We start from the raw sequence: 13,922 nt of genomic DNA on the forward strand, positions 1-13,922 counted from the left end.
TGCAGCACACATTCTATCAGCTGCAGTTCTGGTGCCATGGAATGATTTTACTGCAACAGTGGACATATCCAGAACCATAGACATAGGTATTTGTGTCTATGTCCAGTAGCGCCGCTCCCACATCGAGGATGCAGTAGGACACCAACTCCCAGGGGGGCACCATACCAGTTGCTCAAAAAAAACAAAACCTTTTGTTTTATATGTATATTAAAATGCGTTTCACGGTGAAGACAGTAGACAGGCGAAGCACACGTGACGCGCCATTTCCGCATCTGCGCTCACGGTGTTGCCAACTTCTTTCAGTTGAAAGTAGCTTAACCCCACCAGAAAAGTCGCTAAATGTCGCTAGATGACTTCATATGCTAATTAGCCTCCCTGTGCTCACGTTATGCATTTTTAATGCAGCCAAATTCTCAATAAAACTGTTAATATTATATTTTAATGTTTCTGTAGTCAGACAATGGAATTAATATTATAATGACTGAAAGGCGGTCCATTAAGACTACATAACCAGCTCTCAATTTTTTTTAATCTGCACTAAAATACTATTTACGACATTGTCTAATGAAATCAAATACACATACGATTAAGACAATGGTTGTGCTGTGATTTCGGCCATAGTAGCATTTAAAATAGAATTAGAAGTAACAGAATATCTTTTTTATTTATTTATTATTTAATTATTCCAACACCAAACAAAAAGAGAAAAATCACTCAATACTCTGGGATCAATGTACATTGTGTTTTCTTTTTACTCGTTCATTAATTTTTTTTTAATGCTCCTGCTAAATACTATTGTACCTGAAAATAAAACACTGTTTATTTTAAATTTTTTTATAACAAAGATAAAATAATGACAAAGATATTTATCTTCTCCCATTTTGGCCTAAATATCCACACTATCCATACTGCCATACCTTTTCATATTTTGTTACCTTAATGTAACAAGCTTTGTCTTTTTTCTAGGGATATTAGTTTGGCTATAACGCTCAAGCAGATTCCAAAATAGAAAAACTAACATGACAAATAATCATGATAAAATCATGATATTTATAAACTTTTTTTTTTTTTTTTTTTTTTTGTCATTTTTGCCATATCGCCCACCCGAGCAAACAAATACACCCTACCCATCCCCCCAACCATCGCCAAACCATGCTGCTGTTGTTTAAATTGTTTTAACTTTAAACCTGTTGGTAGCTTAAAGTACTGAAGTACCTGTATTTTTATTTCTTTTTATTTCTTTTTGTAATGTTTGAATAAAGCGTGGGAAGTTTTTCTTAATCAATTGTTGTTGTGGACTACTGGAGAAGTATTTGTTCTCCATTTGAGTGAGATATTTTTAGGATGTTTTTAAAATAAATGCATTTATTTTATTATTAGTAGTAGTATTAGTTCAAGAAAAAAAAATATCGGTTTGATATCGGAATCGGCAAATAACCAAAGCTGCGGCATCGGTATCAGTATCGGAAGTGAAAAAGTGGTATCGGGACATCCCTAATTAAAACTTTCAGATCAAGGTTTTTCAAATCATGGGAAACAAGTTTAGTCTAAGTGTGTCTAAACTCGTGACTGGCGGTGTACATGAGTGTTCTATTAATACAGAATTTAAAGCTAATACTTGACTATGACATTATCATACACAGGAACTCGTGTATAGGAACAGGATATTGGTTATGGTGGCTCCAACCAATGGTGGCCTCAGATCACGGTTTATAACTGGGGCACTATATGATAATGGTCTGATTAACTCTAAATGTTTATAACTTAACTACATGCAATAGTGAAGCAAGTTGTCATTCTAGAGACCAGTAACAGGATAGAAAAAGACATGGACAAAGGTTGAAAGAAAACGGGGAGGAGACCGAAAAGAGAAAGTGACTTGAGGGTAGTTGAGTGCATCGGATTGTTATTTCACATGAATTTGAGTTGCACACCAACAATGACATCACCGTTTCACTTACTGAAGTGAAAGAGCGAGTTGATGCAGACTCTGTGTCTGTTTAGGGTAGAACCACAGAAAGCCAAACACCGGAAAGAGCTTAAGTCTGTATATCATTAGACAGATTACATCTGCAGGCCCTGCCTTATCTGGCCATGCTCAGATAAGCCATGGATTGAAAATGAAGTCAAAGAGTCACCACCCCTTCTGCTGGATGTTCCCACTTTGCTCATTGCGAAAATGATGATGTACTGTAGTCGCAAACACAGATCTATGAGGCCTGCTGCAGTATCTCTGAAGAGATGCGAACAGACTCATCTGGCATCACGCCAGACTCCCCAGCAGGGCCGACACAGTGCCAGCCTCTGCAAACTATGTTGTGCTGCCTTCTCACGGAAAATTGATGGCCGTTTGTCAATTTCATATTAGCTAATATGCGCTGGAGATAACATCACAGCTAAATGTGCATTTCAGCATACTAATGCCAACGTTTAAAGCAGGGGGATTGGATTACAGTTGTTTTCCATGGCCATTTTCACTTAAGTGAGCTCTCAGTACAGGGATATTGCACATCAGTAAGCATCAGGCTTAGATGTACATCTAATGTAAATGAATAAGTAAAGGGGGGGGGGGGGATGCACCAATAATATAAAAGACATATAAATAATTAAGTTTATTATTTCTAATATACTTGGATAGTGGAAATTGTGGCATTAAATGATCCTGTCAGGGATGGATGCAGTCATTTAAACAGGTTGCACTGTGTACTTCTGCCATAAATACGTTTATTAAATCCTTAGATCATTATGCAGTTATTTACAAATGATTCATCATTTATGATATTTGCCTGCTCCTTGGTCGCTATAAATGAATGATTCACCTGACGTGTCCCATAGCCACTCCCTTTGTTTTAGTACCATTGTCTTTCTTCCCATCAGGCTTTTGTTTGGCATCCTGTTGGCCTGTACTCTCACTCTGTTGGCAAATACAACCAACAGTCAGTGTTGATTCTGGTAGGGTAGTGGTCAAAGCTTTTATGAGCACCGCATAGTACAAGAGCAGCGCAGATATATAATCAAAAGTGGTTTGGGTTTTACTGTACTGCAGGATTATCTACATAACCAAGGTTTATGGCCAGTTTGAAACCCATTCTTTTTAATATCTTGATTCTGGCGGTGAAATTTGTGTACATCTATTATAGGGTTTGGCACACTCTTCCCGGCTCTATTTAATTAAAACATTCCCGTGTGAAGAGTGTGAAAGAGCGGAGCTGCTGGCCACTGAAAACTCCGTTGTCGAGACTTGCCAAGAACTGTTGGTTTCAAGCAATCCATTGTTTGATTACAATTAAGACCAATTAAAATAACCCAATTTCCCAGAAAGCATCTGCAACAGCTTTTTGTTGCTATCCCCATCTTCTATGGTTGTTTTCTCAATGTAAGAATGGCCAGTGAAACAGGTGGTGACAGCTAGAAGCTCTTTTCTCCTCTTCAAAGTGTTGAACGTGTTTGTAAACCTTTTAATGCTTAGAATGGCTTTTGTAATACATTGATTGAGCAGCTGAACGTGTTTAATGGTGTGTGCCATCTAGTGGTGGATTATAATAGCACCATTTGCACTTCCGCTGACAAGTGAGCCTTACATCAGGACTCTTCTAACCCAACCCAGGCTGTTCTCTCCTCTCAAGTGTTTCCAATTAGCTAACTTAAGAGTTTACTTGGCCTGAGTAGTTGTGTAATGTGTTGACCTGTTTGCCTGCAATTTATGTCGCTCTTTATGGAGGAGCTGGGGGCTGCATTAATACTGCTATTGTGGGGGTTTGGGAATTTGCTTTAATGAATAAAGCTTTATTTTGATAAAGAATTTAATAAAGTTCTGTTTCCCTCAAGGTGTGTCGTTAAATCATAATGCAATATTGGGCCTGGTTGACTGCCTGATGTGTTGTCGAGCTTCAATATTAATGGCCAACCCTAGAGTCAAAACATAATTATGCAAAGTTGTTAAATGGTTTTTAATTAGATTTTAAGATTTTAATTACTTTCAATAACAAATGCACATCCGTGTTATACAGGGCCTTACACTATGAAGCCACTTCAGGCTGTTGGATCTGTAATACAATAATCCCAATTCAGTCCTTATTATTTTAACAATATCTTTCCATAAAAGTCTTGGCTGGCAAGTCTGGTTTGGGCTTTGCACCGAGAACTTTATGACCCCTTTAAAGCATGAAAACATTTTTGTTATTAAAGGTTTGTGTATTATTAAAGATAAATCACTCCCATGACACGCCTCTTTTCATATCAGACCTCCCCTTCCATCCCAACTGTTGCAAAAAGCAGTGTGCAGCCTGCAGCCCTGGGGCAGTGCTATAATGGCTGGGTAAGTGCAGGACCAGGAGGCTGAGAGATTTACTGTAGAGTGAGGAAACCTGCGGGAAGTTCTGCATTATGCCAGCTTCTCCGTGGTGCTCTGCTCGTTAACACCTATCCCGCTCCGCACAGCATATGGAGACCCATCTCTCCCCCTGCGTGCTCCATCTCATAAATGCCTATCCCTGCTGTAGCCAAAAAGATAAAGCACATCTGTTGGGAAGTGAGTGAAGGCGGAGAAGAGAAGTAGTGTTTTTTTTTATTTGTGTTTGAGGTCAATACAGTCAGACTGATCAGGTTTAAAGATGCATCTAATGGGTTGCTTCATGAAGAGCAGAATTGACAGTGAGATTCAGCAGACCAGCATGTGTTGGGTTTCGGATTCTGGTAACCAGCATGGGATTGCCTTTGTATTGGTGTCACCGCTCGGTTGATTGATGAGATCAGCCAGCAAGACTACACTGGTACAACATCCTTACCAGAAAAGTCAAAGACATCTCTGTGTTAGTTCATAATGTTTTGTGCAGTTCTGGAATCTTGACTTGCAGCAGTTTTCATAAATGAAATTCTGTTGTTGTAGTGATTCATTTGGTCGAAAAGGTCATTTGGTTGAAAAAGTCATAGGTTTTAACACACATACAAATAATGTACATATACGACTGGTCAGCAATCTTTTGAAAGTTTTCCCAGATCCCATGATTTTAATCAACTTTTGTGCCTTCTTTAGTTCAGATTAATGGTTCTGTGGTGTGGCAAATTATTTTTTTTGTTCAAGTTATTTAGTTCAAATATGTGGATATTAAAGCTGTATGTATAGTGATTATAGAATAATTAGAATTTTGCTAGTGAACTATGTGAATATTCTGGTTAATCTGGTTGTTCAATCGGTAAAACCAGTCTTTTCAGCAGGGATTACTAGCTATGTTTAGCCTACCAGCATCTTAATAATTAATTTGTTTAATCAGAACAAATGCCTTTTTTTAATGCAGTACATTTGAAATTTTTTTCATTTTTCAATTGATTTAATTTATTTATTTGTATATTTTTATAATACATTTTACAAAATGTAATCAGATTTCAGAGTTTAAGGTAAATGCAAACTTTTATCTTGCAGTCACATTAAATGTAATTAGGAATAGCTGAAATGTGTATGTAAACATAGTCAGCCTGTTCATTCTGAGGAATCAACACATGGAGCTCAAAGGAAACAGACTTGGACCAAAGATCCTTGGCAAACTTTTGCTGTTTCCTAAATAAATTTCCTCAGTGGTCTGTCTCCTCTTCCTGTGTTGTCTCTGCTGGGTAGAACGTGTCTGTTTATAGTTTTGCCTTGTTTATTAAAGCTTTATTTCTGTTTTAGTAAGGCCAGCTGATGTGCAGTGATGTGCTTAAAGAATTTCTCTTCATTAGTCCTGCTGTCATATAAACAAAGATTTGTTCATGTTGTAAATGAAATGTAACAGAGATTCATTTATTTCTATTCAAATGATTTGTACTACAGTAGCAATGGGTTCAACTTTCTCTGCTGCAGTTGGTTGTTTGCTTTATGATCTGATTTTATTTATTTATTTATATATTATATATATTGTTTTGTTTGTTTGTTTGCTTGCCGTATAAATCTGTCATTAATTGCATGTGGTCCTGGGTTCTCCCATGCACAAAGACATAGAAGTGTTTCCATTGGACCTCAATTCTATGTTGTCCCTTCCCTTCAACAGAACATACACATAAAAACATTGGCTGATGACATGGTAAGGTGTCTGTTTCTTTTATTTTGTGTGTCTTTCACTATCTTTTTCTCATCTTGGCCATGACTCCCAGAGCATTGTTAAAGTGAAGTGATTGACAAAGAGAGCTCAAAGACAAAAAAAAGCAAAGCAAATTTTTTTTTTTCTCGGTTCCATCAAAATCAATCAGTCTTAAGTTCACTCCCTGGTCAGGAAGCTGGAGTTCAAGCAGAAACATGGTAATTTGATGCAATCATTCAAGATGAGTTGCCAGACCTTGGCTTCATTTTGACTTTGGTCTCTCCTCGAACACTTGCATTTTACAACTGAGTGCGTTTTGAATTCATCCATATATGCATGTTCCCATTGTTTTCACTGACAGACTAACAGTGACTATTAGTGCATGGTCTGTTTTCACCCTCTCTGAGCCAGTAACCCATGACTGGCAGAAGTCGCTCACATCTCTTTCTAATTAGAAACCTTAAACACGTCATAGTCACATCTTGCTGTCTAATATAGTGCAGAATGCTGTCTGTGATATTGTTTCTGTATTCATTATGAATGTAAAGTGAAAATGAACAAGTGGAAAGATGACACAGGTAACATCCGATCATGCTTTTAAAAGTACAGCTTGAAAAGGTAAAGTAAAAAGGGAGCAGGTAAGTCAAATGTCAAGCTATGAACTTTAAACCACATTTTAAATCTTTACAATCAGTTACCAAACTGTTTTGCATTAATTTAAAAAGACCCCTGTGAAATTGTAAGGGGAGATTTGTGGTTTTTAGTCCATGTGTCTTTTAAAGCCATTTATTTGCTAGTATACACTTGAATGTTTCAAATTCACACTACTGTTAAAAAAGAAATGGTTTTGGAAAGATTTTTTTGTAATTTTTTTTAACAGTTTATGTTCAGCAAGTTTGCAATTGTTTGATCAAAAATACAATAAAAACTTAATATTGTGAAATATTATTGCATTTTAAAATGAACGTTTCCTATTTTAATACATTTTTTAAATGTAATTTATTCCTGTGATGTCAAGCTGAATTTTAAGCAGTCATTACTCCAGTCTCTTCAGTGTCACATGATCCTTCAGAAATCATTCTAATGCTGATTTGTTGCTCAAGAAACTTCTTCTTCTTCTTCTTATTATTATTATTATCAATGTTGAAAACAGTTGTGCTGCTTAATATTTTTGTCTGATGAATGAAATGCAAAAATACAGCATTGGCAACAATTAAAATTTGTACTGTCACTTTTGATCAATTTATTGCATCCTTTCTGATTAAAAGTTTTTTTTTATTTTTTGACTCATATTGTAGTTCACATTTTTGTCTTATCAAATGAGAATGTCCTTTCCCTTGCAAAAAAGGTACAAACCATCTCCTAAACTTAATAAAAAATACATAAACAGAGGTATTTCATAGGGTCATAAATGTTAAACCGTTTATTTTTTCTTGCAGAGTATTAGCATTTCCACTGTCAGATATCTGTGCTGTGTTTATATGTTTTTGACACATGAACCAGTTATTTACTTCACTTTACCTCAACTGTCTTTCCAGCGTGACAGAATCACCAGTTTTCGAAAGCAAGGCACGAAGAAGGAGAAGCTTCTTATCCAGCACCCCACAGACCCTATCTCCTTCCAGACCGAGCTGCCTGTGCCCCAGCCGCTCTTCGACGATCGCTCCATGAACCTGTCAGAGAAAGAGATCGTGGACTTGTTTGAGAAGATGATGGTAAGTTTGTTTTCACACCCTGGGATTTGCAGTGTGCTCCAGGCACTGTATGACTTCACATGCCCTTTTTCACTGATACATATCAAAGCATGGAGCTGATGTTAAGGATGTCAATTAGGCCATCAGAACCAGACCTCTCTGTGACATTTCGCCTCTCGCACACAGAGTTTAGCAAGGATTTCGCTGGAGTTTACAATGCTTTGAGTTTGCAAAGCCCTTGTGGAAAAGCAGCACGATTTATAAAGGATTATTGAACTTAACCACATTTCAAAACCAATAGGCGTAATAATGAAATTTACATATTAAGAACCCACTTAAATGGGTCAAAAAAGCATTTTAAAGATCAGTTGTCAGAAAACATTACATTCAATTTTTACTGAAGCTTATTCTTTTAAAATTATATTGTTTTTGTAATAGGTAAGTACCTTTTTATTTAATAAAATGTGCTAAAGTGTACTTAGTCTGTTTTAGTCAGTTGTATGATTGTCTGTTCCATACCTGGGATTGAAACCAAAGATCTGTGGTGACTCATCGCATCATGTTTCCTGATGTTTCTCTAGCAAAGTCACGTTTATGATTCATAGATCGTCAAAGACACTTTATCTTCCCTCATCTCTCTTCTGCTGTCAATCACGAGTGGAGAATGGGCCTTGAGAGCTTTGCACTCTCCACCGACAGGTTACATTAACTGAGCATTGGCTAGACTTGTCACTTGTTCGTTTTCCCCTCTGGGAGAGAATATACATTAGCTACCGAGCTTTTATATGCATGACTTTTCTCGCTAATTCTGTCATTAAGTGTGATATGTTGACAGCTGTCAATAGAGCATCCGCCACATAGGATAGAACAAGCTACTGTTACGGATGGGGATAAGCAGCGCATTGTTGTCTAAACAGTTTTATTTTGCTTGCAGTATGGGCTGAATGCAGTCTTCACCCTACCTGTGAAGTTCCCGCTCTGTTTATCTGTACATAGACACACACTCCCTTCAATCCCCAAGATACCAAAACCGACAGGGCTGCGGCATACACTGGGCTCAATTGAACTCGTGCTTGTTTGTGCCTAGACAAATTAAATAACAAAATCTGTCTGCAGAACAATGGAAGGATTATTTCCAAGACAAGAAAAATGTTTGCTTTGTATTAGTTTTTTTGGGGTCAGAGCGCTCCCCAATCTGTGTCTGTCACAGCAGAGTCTGTCTTTTATTATTTGACTGTTTCTGTGGATTTATTGTCTGTAGATCTGAAAATCTGCCAATTTCGCAGCACCTGAGCAGAACTGATCTTCAGCGCCCATTTTATGTACTCTAAACTGCCTTCCAGGCTCCACAGTGAATAGTACACCTCATTAGGTTGATCGCATGCACATTGATAATTGACCTGTACTTGCGTCAAAGGGCGAAAGATTACTGGACTCCCCACCAGCAAAATTCTTTGGCCGATTTTTTCAAAAGAGGCAGCATTTATGTGAGGAAATGGACTGCTTACCATCTGTGGTGAACAAGCTCTGTTTTGTTATGGGTGGTGCTCGCAATGGAATTCTATTGATATTGATGTTTTTTAATCTCAATAAAAGAGACAAATTAAAATTTAATTACAGGTGCTTGATATAATATGGTTTGGTGGACAATTAGGAATTTTTTTAAATATCAAATATATTTAGTCAAATTGAACACAACAAAAAAAAAAAAATAAAAAAAACAAACAAAAAAAAAACACGGATTACATTACCTTCAAAAGTTTGGGGTCTTCAAGATTAAAAAAAGAGCTTTTGGAAAGAAGTTATACTCAACAAGGCTGCATTTATCTGATTAAAATACAATAAAACAGTGATATTCTGAAATATTATTACAATTTAAAATGCAGTTCATTACTGTTAATGTATAGCAAAGCCAGTCAGTGGCCATTATTCTAGTATTTAGTGTCACATGACCCTTTAGAAATCATTCTAGAATGCTGTTTTGTAACAGGTTTTGATCATAATCTCTTTTTAAAAACGTCATATTAACTAAAAATCTTTGAATGCTAGCTTATGTTGTTATTTTTTCTTTGTGAATGAGAAAACTAGAAATTGAGAGAGGTGTAGAAGAAATGTTGTCCATTTGACTTCTGTGCTAAATTATTTTCTGAAGCAGGTGACAAATAGACAAAATTTAGGTCGTCATTTAAAAACAAAAATGTATTATGTGATGGTAGAACCCTGGTGTCTAATTTTGCCTTTGTGCTTAATTTCCATTAATGTTATTGCATTTAGGCAGATAGTGTGTCTTTTTTTTTAAGCTTTAAAATGTAAGCCCTATATCTATTTTCACCTGTTTTCGAAAGTATTGTGCTAGTGACCATGTGGCCTGGTCATATGTACATCTGAGGCCCTGTCCACACTAACACGGTTATTTTCAAAACTGCAGCTTTTTCATGTGGTTTGGCCGTTTGGCACATGATGTCGGTGTACCTTCTTTTAATAACTTACAAGAAAATACAACAGGGTTTGTTAACTCTGCTTATAGAAAATGAAGGGCAAAGAATTTGCATCAGGTGTGTTTTGCAGTTTAAATTTTTTCAAATAATTTATGAAGCCACTTTAATCTGTATTGCATAAATACTTATTGTTATATTGCAATCCTGTTTATCAATTTCAACTAAAAAATTACCTTCAACAACAGACAAAAGACGTTGCAATTCAGGTGTCTGATTGGCCAACATGTCTTTATGGTCGAGATTATATTGCCACCTGTTGGTTTGGCATGCACTTGATAGTGCTTCATAGCATGCGTTTGCGTTTTCACAAAGAGTATAGAAGACCACTAGGTGGTTCTTTGGTAGCGTGGTCGCCATTTTGGGGTGAAAATTCCAACTGGACAAAAGCACAGATACACAGAAATAGACAGAATAACAATGAAAGAGAGATCAAAGTGGAATAAAAGAACACAATGTTGGGCAATCCACTGCAAAAACTATCAGTGTGAACTATCAGTGCGAACATGATGATCTAGATTTGAACATGATGCATTGCTGAGTCTTTGTCATAATTAAACAATTTTGGAGAAAGTGGCTGTCAGAAATTTAATTTCATATGTTGGTATTAATTCAGTGTTTATATGCTAACACTTGAAATTAAAACATTTTCAACTGAAACTAACATTGTTTCTAGAAAGAAAAAGGTTTTGTGAAAAAAGGGAAGAGTTTAAAAGAAAGTCCTTAAAATAAACAAATTAAAAGGATTTGATGATCACTAGACTAGTGAATGTACAGTATTGTTTTCATCGTTAAGGTTATTTTTCAGCTTTAATGTACAATGTTTTTTTTTTTTTTAAAAGCAGCTGATATTTGCCATAGCGACAGCTAGAATCTAAGGGAGTGCCGAGTCACTTTCTCCCTGAAGTGGCAGAAGCGCAGGGATGCTGTTGGGTGCCGCTGGTGGAATGGAACATTCTACAGAGTTTCGTCTACACTCTGTGGTTTTCATGTGGACGGAGATTTTTTGAGAAACGGACGAAGGAAAAACTCCCGTGTATGTGTGGACATGGCTTGAGTCATACAGCATGATTTCTGTAATTACCCAGCATTCTCTGACATGATGGGCTATAATCAGTTTGATTTGTTCATTTGTTTCAAATGTTTGCACCAATCTTGCACCCCCCAGAGACTCTTGGTCCTCCATATTTTTTTGTTGCGTTAGTTACTGCCTGTCATTCACATAACCTCCCAATTGCTGTTTTTGTTCTCAGTAAAGCGGAACATTAAACCTGGGCTTCAGTTTGCTGCTTGACAAGCCAGACAGGTTTACAGGCCTGAAACATGTTGTACAGAGCAGAATTTGCTTTTTTTTTTATTTTTATTGAAAAAGAATAATAATCATAATGTAGCAACTGAGGGAAAAAAGCTTTGGTCTTCCAGCCGCCATTGACATTGAGGTTATAGATCAGCTAGTCACTTGGTCTCCATATAGAAATGATTCATGAGCCACAAAACAAAACCACATTCAGCCTAATATATGAAGCCGTGGGAGATCTTTCATACTCGCGTTCCCCTCCTGCATGCTCATGGCGCACATAGCAATCGATTCACATCATCTGTGTAAAGGCTAAATTTGAGATTTTTCTTCAATATACAAACTTGAAGAATTGACCGAATGCAAATAAATGAGCCCTCCCCAAACACAATTTAATGCAGGTGGGCAGATCTCTGAGATTGCAGTGCAGCGCATGGCTCCGTGCAAGAAAAGTAAGGGTGCACTAATGTGGTCAGTCATCAAAGGGCTTGGGTAAACACAGGAGCTCTTCGACAAATGAAAACCCCAGCTCTTTGATGAAGGGGGTTAGTGGCTGTGGCACTAAGCATATGATAGTCTCGCCTTAATGCATGCATGAAGAGAGAGAGCCAGTGTCGCTGTCCTTGCAATTGTGTGTGCATGTGTGCAGCTGGACTTGAGGCCTGATAGAAATGCACAGCAGTAAATCCTTTCATGAGCTGGGTGACGGCGTGTTAAGACACGGGTGAGGGCTCTTAACATGCCTCTCGTGCTGAGAAACAGCGCTGGCAGTATGTGACATGCCAGCTCCTCCGGTTTGCATCATCATTCAGGCTAACCTCCAGCACCATTAACATTCAGATAGACAGAGATGCGCCTGGTCTGGAGAAGGACTTTGGGATTGATGAGGTCAGACCGTTACCCCTGCAGTTGCAATCACGTCCCTAACTGCTTCTCATCCGCTCTTTCCAAACTGTACTTGGGGAGTATTTGGTCAGCACACTCAGATGCCATTTCTTCATTCTTCTAGCTTTTTTGGGGACTTTTGCCTAGAATGTACTTTAGTTATTTAGTAAATACGCTAGATGTACTTAAATATAAGTGGCAGCATAATTGTGACAATCCTGTTGTCTTCTGGATTGACAGGGAAATAGCTTCTCCTTCAACTTTTGGCTTTGTATATGCCGCTGGACTCTCAAAAAGTACATTTGGCTTATTTTGATGTATGGCACTTTGATTGATAAGTGCTCTTCCGGCTGTCCTTGCAAACCTAAGCCGATGGCTTCTATTTTGGAGAATTCCTCAGTAGCCCACCACAAAATAACCCAATTGACTAAGATCAAACATGAAAAATTATGCCTTTTTTTTCTCTGGGGAAACTTGGCCACTCTCTGCAACAATTTAAAGTAAAAGATAGATCTACTGATTCCCATTTCCTGGCACTCCTCCTCTGTGCCCTTGGGAGATCAGACTTGCTTGCCGTACACATTGTATTGTCTTATTTTTAATGGTCTTTATTGGTAGTTTTATTGTTCCCGTGGATAACTTAACAAAGTTTCCTTGCCACTGAGATTCGAGTTGGAGTATGATGTAACCATTCTCAAATTGTAGCTGAAGAGGAAAAAGGCACTTATTTATACCTTTGCCTCAGTGGATTCAGATGTTTCCATAAAAGGAACGAATTATGCCAGTCCTGGCCTTTGATTTAATAATTCCAAGATTTGAGGACATAATTAATTCTGATGGGTAAATCATACTGGAGAGCGGGAACTGGATTAAGGAGCAAATTAAGATACCACATCAACAGGGCACGCTGATTCATTAAAAGCCTTGTTTTACATGAGGGGAGAGCAGAGAGACAGTGGCTTGATGTAAAACTTGAAATGTTCATCTTTGAAAAGATGTCCTTCGCTTTAACACCAATTCAGTGAATGTGCTGTTTGCTAGATGTAGCAAATGCACAGAGTAACTGTTTTCAAAAGTGGCTTTTTTAAGTGGCACCTTCAATTAAAAAAAATAAAGATTGGGTGAATAGATGTGCAAGTAGCTTTGAAATCACCAACCCTCACCCTTTCCTCCTTAAGTCATTGTTTGTCATTTAAGTTTTTCTTCTTTTCAGACACCCACACACTCACAGGACTTGAACGGATAAAAAGATTCCCTTTTCTCTTCACCAGAGGGCAGCATGGCTCCATAGCAATACAGCTTGGGTGTATCTCAGGAGAAAGACTCTTATGTGCATTCAACATCTCCTTGACTTGTCATGAAATAGATAAACATATATCAAGGATTCATTACTCTGTCTAACCTTGGCTCTATAGGACAGTGTCCTTACTGTGGTCATGAATGTACAGCGAGAACAATTTTTAGAGAGTTTATTTCCAAAAAAGAAGAAAAAGTA

At 37.5% G+C, this 13,922-nt stretch overlaps 1 protein-coding gene across 9 annotated transcripts in view; it reads left to right on the top strand.

The window, feature by feature from the left end:
* LOC128027467 (protein diaphanous homolog 2) overlaps positions 1-13,922 on the top strand; it is a 375,948-nt gene that overhangs the window by 14,532 nt on the left and 347,494 nt on the right. For 7 of the 9 annotated variants that reach the window (XM_052615104.1, XM_052615108.1, XM_052615109.1 and 4 more), the window contains exons 3-4: positions 6,027-6,059; positions 7,595-7,771. In XM_052615104.1, coding sequence (XP_052471064.1) covers positions 6,027-6,059; positions 7,595-7,771 — 210 coding nt within the window. The remainder of the gene's footprint in view (positions 1-6,026; positions 6,060-7,594; positions 7,772-13,922) is intronic. The other 2 variants (XM_052615107.1, XM_052615112.1) reach the window with 1 other exon arrangement.

The sequence above is a fragment of the Carassius gibelio genome, chromosome A14 (assembly GCF_023724105.1).
Source record: "Carassius gibelio isolate Cgi1373 ecotype wild population from Czech Republic chromosome A14, carGib1.2-hapl.c, whole genome shotgun sequence".
Taxonomy (NCBI): domain Eukaryota; kingdom Metazoa; phylum Chordata; class Actinopteri; order Cypriniformes; family Cyprinidae; genus Carassius; species Carassius gibelio.